Source organism: Pteropus vampyrus, unplaced genomic scaffold (genome assembly GCF_000151845.1).
Source record: "Pteropus vampyrus isolate Shadow unplaced genomic scaffold, Pvam_2.0 Scaffold26, whole genome shotgun sequence".
In the NCBI taxonomy this organism is placed as follows: domain Eukaryota; kingdom Metazoa; phylum Chordata; class Mammalia; order Chiroptera; family Pteropodidae; genus Pteropus; species Pteropus vampyrus.
This window is the reverse complement of record NW_011888807.1, coordinates 10,387,241-10,399,656: the sequence shown is the minus strand read 5'-3', so window position 1 is coordinate 10,399,656 and position 12,416 is coordinate 10,387,241. Positions and strand designations below refer to the sequence as shown.

At 30.7% G+C, this 12,416-nt stretch overlaps 1 protein-coding gene across 1 annotated transcript in view; it reads right to left on the bottom strand.

Moving 5' to 3' along the window:
- GBE1 (1,4-alpha-glucan branching enzyme 1) overlaps positions 1-12,416 on the bottom strand; it is a 197,132-nt gene that overhangs the window by 78,075 nt on the left and 106,641 nt on the right. Inside the window, exon 7 of the mRNA XM_023528476.1 lies at positions 4-119. Within this exon, the coding sequence (XP_023384244.1) occupies positions 4-119 (116 nt within the window). The remainder of the gene's footprint in view (positions 1-3; positions 120-12,416) is intronic.

The following is a 12,416-nucleotide window of genomic DNA, read 5'->3' as shown; positions in this document are numbered from 1 at the left end:
TACCCATTCCATGGTGATGATAGAGCATGGATGTAACACCATCAAAACGAAATCCATCAAAGCCATATTCTTCCAACCACCATCTTATGTTTGACAGAAGAAATCTTAAAACTTCCCAGCTACAATATTAGAGAAACATATTTTTAAGAACAATAGTATACAGTGTTTCCTTTAATGTTATATATCATTTGCTGAGTATTCATTAAAATTATAAATCTCTATCTTAGGAATCATGATACTCAAATATGTCATATAAAAAACAGAAAACTACTAAGATTTTTCTCATTGGTTTCATAAAACTAATTCTAAAAAGAAAAATATTAAATTTATTTAGCTGCAAAAATCACTTAATATCTAAGAAAAATTGAGAAAATATTCAAAGTTCAGTGATTCTGTCTTGTTCAATGTGGTGTCCTCAGCAACCATACAATAATAACTATACAGTAGTGCTTAAAAAGACAAAAATAAAACAAAAGAAACCTGCTACTTATTTCTGAATTTTCAACAAGATATTTCACGTAATATAACCACAGTTACGTAATTCCTCTTTTAGAAAATATAATTCCACTCTCAATAGAAAAACTGCCTTCAATGTTTGTCTGCTTAAAATATTTCCCCATTCTACAATTTCAAACAGATACAAAACAGAATAAAAAGTAAAAAACAAACAAACAAACAAAAACCTCAAAATCAACCAACCGCATCATAAGCAATATTACATTTACTAGACTATTGTTTTGTGAGGGTAAAACAGTACCTAATTATTAAAAAACACATGTCATACAAAGTAAAAAGTTTTACAAGTTAAAGACTCCTCCATCCATAAAACAAACAAACAAACAAACAAACAAACAAAAAACTGTTATAACTCAAGTTAAAAACGCCACCACATGAAACAAGCCTATTTCGGACAATTGAAAAGAGGGCATCATAAATTAGTAGTATTTTTAGTCACATCAGTTATGGTTAAGTCCTCTATCTTATGATAATTGTATTTTTAAGACTTTAATACCTCATTTAGTTTAATGACAAGGCAGTAATAGTGTACACAAATCTTTAATACAGTTGAAATTTATGTATTCTTTAAAACCTTCCATATATTAAAGAGCAATCTGACATAGGTGGCGATTAAGTAATCATGATCAACTCAGGAATTGTAAATCTAAACTCTGAGGAAAGATGAGTGCTGGTGGAAATTAACTGCTTTAAATAAGTTATTTTGAGTTTTAAAAACTAACTTAAAATTAAAAAAATAAATGAAAAAAACAGAAATACAAGTAATCCAGCAAATATGAAAGGGAATAAGGAAGTTCTAGATTGTTGGATCCAAGCTAGGATGAAAATAGAATTTATGTTTCTATTTATTGCATATCCATTTAGAATTTAAGGAAAAAATTCTGTTTTACAAAAATAAATGAATAAAACCAAAGAGATATTGTACAAGTGAACAAGATCAAAATTACTCCATTTTGTATAGGAATTTCTAATAATTTTTTTAAATAGATAAACTTTATTTTTTTAGAGCAGTTTTTGGTTCACAGCAAAATTGAAAGAAGCATATCTATACTTTTAACATGGTGACTATATGACTATTTCAGAGAGAAGACATGAAATTTGCATATCAATAATCCTTTGCAAACAATTTTTTGAAAAAAAAAGTTTTCTAATCTGGCCATTTGATGGATAATGTACATTTACTTCTGGAAAGTAAACTGAAAAATATATTTAGCCTAAAATACCATAGAGTTGGAACAGAATTTGTTTAACCCATTTCTGTTTAGAAATAAAAAAAGTGTAGCTTGCTGCCAGCATTAATTTTATATAAACACGTTCTTTGAGGCTGAAACAAATCTGACTGGTTTTCAATGTGAAAATAAAATATAAAAACTGTTCTTGGAGTATTTCTAAACAGAACTTTTCTGTAATCCTAATGTAACAGAAATGTATATGATGATCGGTATTTAATAATAATTTATTCATGTGGTAAATTTCAAAGCACAGAACCACACAAAGTGGATTTGACATTTTCAGCAATCGAGAATTACTATATTTTGTAAATGGCATACCACTACTAAAAACAGAATTCAGTAAAGAGAATGATGTCATTTGTTTCCAAAGACTATCGATATACTAGAATGACACAAAAATAATAATAAAAATGAGATTTCGTGGCAAACTCTGGGGGTAAGGTGAGGACTGTAATTGGCGAGTTATCTCAGGGTAAATGCTGCAAGTATTCTCAGGGCCAAGAAGAAATGGGTTAAATACTCAATATCTCGGATAGATATATGAAGATATAACTATGTAAATAAGACTACTATTTTATTTAGTTTGCAGAGTACTTTAAATTTTTCAATTTGAATTTATGTAGATGAAACTTTTTTTTTTTTTTTTTTTAGTTCTGTCTAGTCCCTGACACTCCACATTTCTATTCCAACTCTGTTTATTCATTAACATCACCAGCTTGAACTTGTGGACATTTGTTGTCAATTTCTAACATAAAATATCATGGACTGAATGTTTTACAAGTAGACACAGGTTCAAATGTAAAAAAATGTGTCTTAATGTCTACATTGCCCAGTATTACACAGTTCATTAAAGGAAGAGTTACTAAATGTTCTATTGATTCTTGTTGCAATATTTAATCTATTCTAATGAACTAAAAGAGTAATAAAACTGCATTTAACATATGAAAAGAAAAAACACATATTCAGCTGTAACTACATGTGTAGACAGATTCTTGGCATGGATAAATAGGAATTTCTTGTGATAATAAAAAAATAAAAATAATGACTGGAATATTTAATTAAAAAGTTGAATGGGTTAAAAATACTAAATTATATTCTTTAGACTTCTAAAATGCTCTTAGACTAAAGCAATGTCTAAATAACATAAACAATTATTTAAAATTTCACAAGATTAAACTGACAAGAATAAAGTAAATTTGTAGTGCTTTCAAAATAATTCATTATATTTTATAAATCATTAATGAAAAATAAAATAGGTGTACTGTCCCATGGAGAGAGAAAACTGATAACGCAAAATTTTACAGAGGAGCAAACCATCTACAACAAAAACAGTATAGATATGAAATCTAGAAAATTTTATTTTTTAACAAAATCTCAAGAAATACATACAGAAGAAAAAGAAGACCTAAAATTTCAGTTAGCAGCAGCAAATGGAAAGCAAAAGTTAAAAATATTGTCTGATTAATATTTTATTAATTTAGAATTTAATTAAAAAATGTATATATAACTTATATACATTTTTGAAAGCTAGATAATTAAGAAAAGTTAACTTAAAAAAATAGTCATATAAGGGTAACAATGTAACATTTTATAAATAATTAGCCTCTGTTTAGGGAAAAAATAAACTACCAATACAGAAAACACAGGGAAAGACAGACTCATAAATATGTCCCAGTATTTCCATGGTCCAAATTTTGTATTTCTAATCTTAGCATGATAATCTAGACAGACTAATATACTCTTTGTAAACTCAATGTCCTGATGAAACTAATTTTAAAATGCAGATTCCTTCTATACAGGCTGTAAAATCAGGGTTTTAGACAACCAGGAAGGCTGAGGTGTGAATCTATAAAGTAACTGGAGCATACACATGAATACTTGCAAGAACACAATCCAGAAAGCAAAGTTGAAAAAATAGAAGATCATGGAGCACTTATAGTGTCATTGGAATGAAGATGTAGCTTTCTCTCCCTTTTTCTTATACAATGTAAACAACCAACTTAATGTAGACAATATATTTATATTATATAAATACATTATAATATATAAATATATTTATATAATAAACATATTTAATATATTATAAATATATTTATCTCAGATCACGTATTACAATAGGAAAGCTGTGCCAGGGTTACTCCAGGTTACCAAAGGTTCAGTGATTTGCTAGAAGGATTCACAGGACTGAGTATATAGCTGTGCTCCTGGCTATGATGTATTACAGCAAAATGATGAAAAGCAAAATCAGCAAATGGAAACATAAGGCAGTTAGTCAGGTATGAGTGACAGGAGCCAAGGCCCAGTTCTGCAACCACAGAAACTTCCCTTAAGGGCCTTCCTTAAGTAGCTTCCAGAAATACCTCCCTTTTAGGGTTATAAATTACCCCAAATCCTAGAGCACAAAGGCCATAAAAGCTGCTTGCCTAAACCAGCTACAAACACATGCGCAGAAAGTACTGCTCCTAACTTCAGCCTCATTATACCATCATTATAATATCATGACTATGCCTGGAAGTTCATGAATCTAATTATAACAGACTGAATTCTGGGTAAGCACATGCATACTAGGCAAAATGTTATGTAGCAGCCAAGTGTCAGTCAAGGTAACCTCATATAAGGATCATCTAGGACCTCCCATCATGGCCCAAATATAAACAGACCTTCCCATTTCTACATTGTTACAGCCTTCCTGGTTAGAAACTCACCCTTTCCTTTGGTGTGTACTATCTTATCTTTTCACCTCCTAAATTCCACAGAGCTGCAGCCTTCAATAATTCTCTTTTTCTCAATCTCGCCAACCTGTAATTCTTTGCTGCTTCAGCAGGGAAGAACCGAGGAACAACAACACACAACACCACCATCAACCATACTCCACTATCCTCTACCTCCTCCTCCCTCATGCCACTGGGGCGACACTGGATTTCACCTCACTCCAGTGGTGACAGAAAGATACATGGGGCAAAGTTAAGACGGGTCCAGGCATAAGATTTCAAGAGTCCTCTCCTGATGAAGTCACAGTTAATTCCTCCAGCAACGAATTATCACAACAATTGTAAAATGTTGTCAACCAGGGAAACTCATTAGAGACTCAGTTCTCCGAGAAGGTATCAAAATCTAGACTCCCAGAAGTAAGGTGGGCCTTCAGCACAAGACACTTTGTTTCTATTAAGAATTTAGGCAACAGTCACTGTTTTCAGTTCTGGGAATAGTGAGAACACTCCTGAAATCCAATTCCTAGCTTCTAACCAAGGGACAATCTTGCAAACAGGTGTTTCTGGAGTCTTAATGGTCTTAGTAGGGTTATATTAACTTTTCTACACAAAAGCAGAACATAGCATTTCTTATATAATTACAAAATACTATATGTTACTGCAGAAATAACTTCTTCACATTATCTCAGAGGTACTCATACCTCAAAACCAAGTGGAAGAATCTTAACTATACATTAAACATCAAAATACATAAGGATCTCCGGCTCAAGTACTCTGTTTTGCACTCTACCTTACAGCAGCCACATGGACAATACAATTATTAAGCTTGGACATGAATAACTATTTCACTGGATCTATGACTTGCCTTTTAAATAGAACACTAGAACAAGCTTAAGGGATATGAACTAAAGAAAATACAGATATCTGAAAGATGTTTATTACTACTTCTACTTTCATAATTTTCAAATTCAGTATCCATAAATTCCATGTTTCCTTCTTTGGGAAGGGTTGAGAAGAATTATGATGTATTCTAAATTATGCCTGAATTTGAAATATTACTCAACCTGCTCTGTAGTAATGAATGAATTCAATTATCTCAACTGAATGGTCTACCTTGAGTCAAAGTATGAAAATGTCTGGCAAAGGGTACAATAAAAAAGGTGATTTACTTTTTCTACTTCAAAAAGTCATGAAGTGGCAGAGTTAATATATCCAGTTGATTATGGCAGAGTTAATATATCCAGTTGATTAGGGTCCCATAAAAACATAAAGCAGAATTTAAGAGTATAGTTTTACTTTTGTGTGTTCCAGCGGGACTTTGACTTTAAGATTACTCCACTGACACAAGGCTTTTAAAGCCTATCCTTAGAAACTACAGGGCAGCCTAGTTTCTAAACAATTGGAGGGGTTAGATGTTGACTTTTAGAAGGTGATGCCAAAAAACTATATACTTTAGTGGCCAGCATGAATATGTGTGAGAAGTTCTCTATTTTAGTTATTAGTGTTATATCTTAAACTAATTAACACATAAGTTAGAAACAAAACTATGTCTATACTGCCTACAGTCAATTGATTAGCTTACTCATATTTTTTAAGCAAAAGCAAAATCCCTAAAATCCAGAAAAAGATAATGAAATGCATGTGACTTTCCTGTAAATTATAAACCACTAAAAATGTTTAAATCGCAGGTGTCTGATATAGAAACTGAATACATCAATGAATAATATGTATATATATATTTAAGGATTTCTAACAATCAAAATAATCAGAATTCTAATTGGTTTAGATGTCTAAAATATTCAACCTATAATCAAGTAATGAAGATTTATTAAGGAAATTTTATCTCACACAGATAATTTCAATAGTAAGGTTTTTAGGCTATTTCTAAAAAAAAAGAAAAAAATGTCTCATATTCTGCCATGAACTTTAAATAAAACAAAACAGTCAAATTTTCTTAGCAAGCAAGTATAATCAGATACAACAACATTTATTAGATGAAGTTAGATTTTGCATTCCAGCCTATTAACTAATGTTGTATTATTTGTGGTCCTTAATAACTCCTGGGATTTTCAAAATTAGCAACTTCATCCACTGGATGTTACTAAATCTACTAATATTACATAGGAATAAACAGGGGATGTTATTAAACAGCTAAATATAAAAATATGAAAAATTACATATTCCTTTTAGCTATTTGACAGTCTTTGAAGGTGAATGGCTATTAAATAGTACATTATAAAACCGTGAAGCAAAAGTCACATATTTTGATCTGAGTATTTCAACTGAGGCAGTAGACTGACCTTGAACAAAGAAGGTACACTGAGATATTTTCTTTCATGTAAGAGTATGGCATGTCAAATAAGAGGATAGAGTCTTAAGTTACAATTAAAGTAACATTTTTTAAGATACTCTAAAATGTCATTATTGAAAAGCAAGCAATACCTAACTACTTACTCTATTTTTAAAAATCAAAATAGGTCAACTATCAATTTAATTATAATTAAATTAACCAATAAAGAAAAATGCTATATTTCACTTATATACTTTGTTAATAGAAATTATATTTTTATCAGTCAAAAGATAGTAAGTGAAAAACTTAAAATGACCAAGAAGAATTATTCATCTCTAATACTAGATAGCAGTATAATTGAAAATAAAATGTACCTGGGATTTTAGACACTAAGAATTATATTGTGGTTACTATGTATGTTAATTTCAAATAAAATTAGCAAGTAGCAATAACTCTAGTGAGACAAATTGTTAATTCAACTACTAAATAGCTGTAATAATACAAATTTCAAAATGCAGGTAGTTATTATAAAATTATTTTTAAGTTTTCTTTTCAATATTACCTGATTTTCTAGATTTCCACCTACAACTTTATTTTATATATATTAATATATTGTTTAATCATATTATATCCACTGAGCCCTTATCGTAATAAATCATCTTCCTTCCCTTAAGGCCTAAATTGTACTTAGCTTATTAAATATTATATTAAAATTACCTCTATTTGTATTATCTATAAGTCTACTCAGGCATCCATTAGGAAATAAGGAGAGAAGGATAGCATATTATATCTTGATATGCTAAATGCTTCCAATCATACCTTAATTTAAAAAAAAAAAAACAGCATCTCCTCAAATAACATTTCCTTCATCGTCATTTCTTCATTACATTGATGAGGGAAAAAATTTTGAATCTTGGCTGGGGCCACTGTCTGTGTGGATTGTCAGATGATAATCTAATCAATTTGATAATGATTACCTGAACGATTAAAAATTAATAAATTTTTCTTTCTATCATTTATTTTTAAATTGGGTCATATTTCTTGCTTTCTCATAAAGATTGTTATCAAAGGTCATTTTTCAAAGCATTGATGCTTATAAAATATGCATCTTTTTCAAAGTAGAGGACCCAAAAAGCTGAGCAGCCCAATGACCAGAAAGCAGAAAACCTAGTTAAGTCACTTCCTATAATGAACATAGGTGAAGTGTTACGTGAAATTTTTACATATCTCATCTGAATAAGGCATTGTTCTTCTCCAGAATAAATCACTATAGGTTAGCTAATTGCATACACTTACATATAGACACAGGTATGAAGATACACATGCATTCATGTTTTTCAAACAAGATGAAAAATCTCACATATAGAGAGTGGAGCTAATTACTTTTCCAGATGAAAAAAAAAATGAGTGTCTTGGACATATAATTGGAAAATATTAAATCATAATTGGTAATCAGCTTTTAAAAGTTTATTTTAATGGTAAAAGTTTAGAAACATTATTTTTCGTGTTTTTTCTTCTGATTTACTTCTAGTTGATTTACTAGTATATTTAAATAAACTATTATAATTCTTCTATTACAGAAAAATACATTCTTGAACTTGATTTCTCATCATTTTATTAAAATTTATAATTAGGTATACAATGGTTTTTTACTTATATTTAATCAGTTTTATTTCAAAAGATGACTTGAAGCAACTTACAGATAAATACAACTACTGAGCAACAAAATTGAATGAGGGAAATACAGGTGAATAAAGATCTTATAGCTATATAAGCATAAAGCACCTGAAAATTAATTTTCTTTTCCAGTCCAAAATAATTATGATTTTATATACTATACTGACTACAGAAGGATTTCCCTTGACTATCACCTCTGAATAATAAATATTTTAGCTTAAAAGTCAAGGAAAATACTATTATACTCTATATAAAGATATAGATATTCAGAACACTAAGTAAGTTTTTTAAAAATGCTACAGTGTACTTTGAGACCAAAAATGGATAAGCGCTTCAGAGAGGAGGTGAACTGGAGAAAACCAATTGCATCGGGATACAGGTAGAGCAGGGTTAATAAAGAGAGGCACCTAGCTCCTCAAAAAATTGTGTGTGTGTGTGTATGTGTGTGTGTACGTATGCACACACATGTGCATGTGTATACAACGTGTTCTGCGTGGGTATTGAGGCAATTATTATGAGGGCTGCTATTAATCATATTTAAACTTCAGCAATTTTAAAATTAGCACTAAATTTGCAAAAATAATATACAACTCTCTAATGTATATTTGTATACATTCCCATAAACAAAGGGAGCTAGCTTTTAGTGGGCTGACTGGAGCAGAATAGAAGGGAGAAATGTGATGTTACACAGAAAAGAAAAAAGAATTCAAATTCAGTGAGTGTTTACCAGCCACCAGACTTTACTTGTTACATAGTCTCAGTTAATAAGCATGTGATATCTAGTATGTTTTATGGTTTGGAAAACTGAGATTTAGAAGAGTTAAATAAAATGCTCAGGATCACTCGGGTAATTGGTACAGGTGGGATTCACCCTTTCGAGTTTGAAACCTCAGCTTTTAATTTTATACCGCCACATTCAGCATGACCTTGTGTAAATTAATTCTTGTTTTTTACAATTTCCTTGGAATATCAATATTTTAAAACCACATTAAGCCTACATATCCATAGCTCTAATATGTGCTCATATTAGTTGTATGAACTTGGGGAAGGTATTTAACTTCTCTAAGCCTCAGTTTTCTTGACTGTAAAATGGGAAGTGATTTTGGCTCCCTCCTAAAAGGGAATTAAATAGGATAAAGTGTATAACATGATTAGTAGTGTTTAATACACAGTAATGGGTCAATTAAGAGGGGTTGAAATGTATTTGTTTAGACATAAATTCAACAGAAATTGGAATAGACCAATGTGTTCTAACAGATATATTTTCTCATATTAAAAATAAATCTTCATAAAGATAAGTATGTTTTAGCTAATATCAAAACAAAATAAGCCTTTTAAAAAACTGCACTTGTTTTTTTCTGCAGTAATGTGGTATTTACTGGTGCATTCGATGTATTATTTCTTGAGTACCTGCTTTGTGTCAAGCATAATGCTAGAGATGCTGGGGATATAGTCATGAATAAGAAATATACAATAGCTATTTTTATTGAGTTCAGTGTCTAATGGGAAAGACATGCATCTTAAAATAATAACACAAGGACATTTAATTACCAGAGTGATTAATAATACAAAGAAAAATACGGTAGTATGACACTGTATTGAGAGATCTGTTAATCTAGTCTAGAAAGGTAAAGCTAGGCTTCTCAGAAAGTGATATTGAAGGTTGAGGTCTACAGGATAAATTGGACACTGTGTCACCCATTAAAATTTATGGGAAATCACTAAATTTAGTTCTGAAAAGCTATTAATCCACATCTGACATGGATTTCAAGAAAACTGTATTTCAGGCAATTTTTCAAAAATCAGTATAACCACATATTCTCTCTGAATCTTAGTGTGATCATTTTTGAAAAGAGTATACTAGATTATTATTCTCCCTCTAATTTCATGTAATTTCACAAACGTTTTATTAAAGGGAAAGATTAATTCAAGATAAAAATTCTTCTGAGTTTCAAGACATAGACTAAATAATTTTGTTAGGTAGCTAGTCATGAGCAGTAGGAGTGAAGGCCCATCTCTGTAACCACAGGAACCTCCCTTGAAGACCTTCCTTAAGGTCCTCCTTGAAACACCCATTATATGGTTATAAATTGCCCCTACATCCTAAGGCACAAAGGCCATAAAAGCTGCTGGCTTAAACCAGCCCATAACCTCAGCTTCATTATACATCATTATAATATCATACATATACCTGGAAGTTCTTGAATCTAATTTTAACAGAATAAATTTTGGGCAAGCACATGCACAATAGGCGAAGTATTATATAACAACCAAATATCAATTAAATGATCTCACATACCAATCATCTAGCACCACCCTTGTAAACTCCCATTATGGCCCAAATATAAACAGACCTTCCCACTTCTGTGCTGTTACAACCCCCTCTTTGCTGAAACCCACCCCTATCTCGAAGTGTACTCTATCTTTTGTCTTTTCATTTCCTGAATTCTGTGGAGCTGCAGCCTTCCTTGGCATTGCCCATCTCCTTCTAAAAATGTACTTTCAATAAATCTTACTTTTCCTAAATCTCACTGACCTAAAATTCTTGAGTTGGCAGGGAAAAACTGAGGACTCCCTCCCAATATTACCGGGGCAATGCCAGATTTTAGTCGCCCCAAATGGTAACAATTTGAATCATTTCTCTATGTGTAAACACAATCTAGACCTAAAGATGTATCACATCAAATACTGTGTTTTAGGCAATAACAGAATTCTAGATAATTTGAAAAACTAAACATCCCACACTCAAAAAAAAAACAAGCCCAAACCATCAGCCTGCTCCTGTAAAAAAATCAAATATAAGAACTACTTGTCATTCCTCCCCTATCCAAACTCTACCCATTATTCAAATCCCAGCATACACATCACAAAATCTTCCTGGCAATTTCTTATATTAGTGCTCTATGAAAGACAAAGGGATATAAGCTGGTTCATGCAAATAAGTCTGGTCTTCTCAACTTAACCAGAAATGTCTATGTAGTGGGAATCATATCCTATGCCTTTTTAAAAATTAATTTTAAACAAATCAACCTGAACTGAATTAATAAGGTACATAGAAAGCTAAGGAACTCGATAATAAAATAACATTTCTTTTTTAAATCTAACATTAACTCTGAAACAGTTAAAAAACAAATTAAACTAATATATATTACTTAAGAAATCCCATTTTCAGAGTCATTGAAATAGGAAATGGAAATTAAAAACAACAAAACTCTACTTTACTGGAATAAATGCAACTTAAACAATAATTATGATATTTTAGACACCTACAGAGTGTCTGTAATTAGTATGAAGTAGGCTTTTAGAAAAGATTTTTTCTAACTTTGGGTGGGGTGGTGAACACAAAATGCAATATATATACAACATACTGTTGAAGTGTACACCTGAAACTTACTTGATTTTATTAATCAATGTCATCTCAATAATTTTTAATAAAAGTTTTTTTTCATGAAGAAAACTAAATAAAAAATTATTTAATTGCAACACTCAAATAAAAGATTATCTTCTTCCTTTTATCCCACAGTTTACAATCCCTGTTTTTGGGACCTTTTATAATGTGTAATATCACTATGAAGGGTAAAATCATTATAAATACATGAAATTACTTATTATACAAGATAAAATACACATGGGCAAACATATACCTTGATTAAAAAAAATTATATGTCCAGGCTCTAGTTAGAGTAAGTTCAGATTGGCCTGTATGTATAGCTTAAGATGGAATAAAAATGCTTATGATTAAATATTGAAAATTTCCCCAGATGTTATATAAATCTCTGGTGATGACAACAAAAGGAAGAAACCACAAAAACATCAGTATCCTTAAGGAATCATCAGCTTCTTTTTGTTTGCTCCAGTTATAAATTTTGCATTTGCACATTGCTGCCTAGATTTTCAAAGAGCTCTGCAATGATTAATTTAACAATCTACCCATACTACTGTAATATAGCCAGGAACTTTTACATATATAATTTATAATATCCATATCAA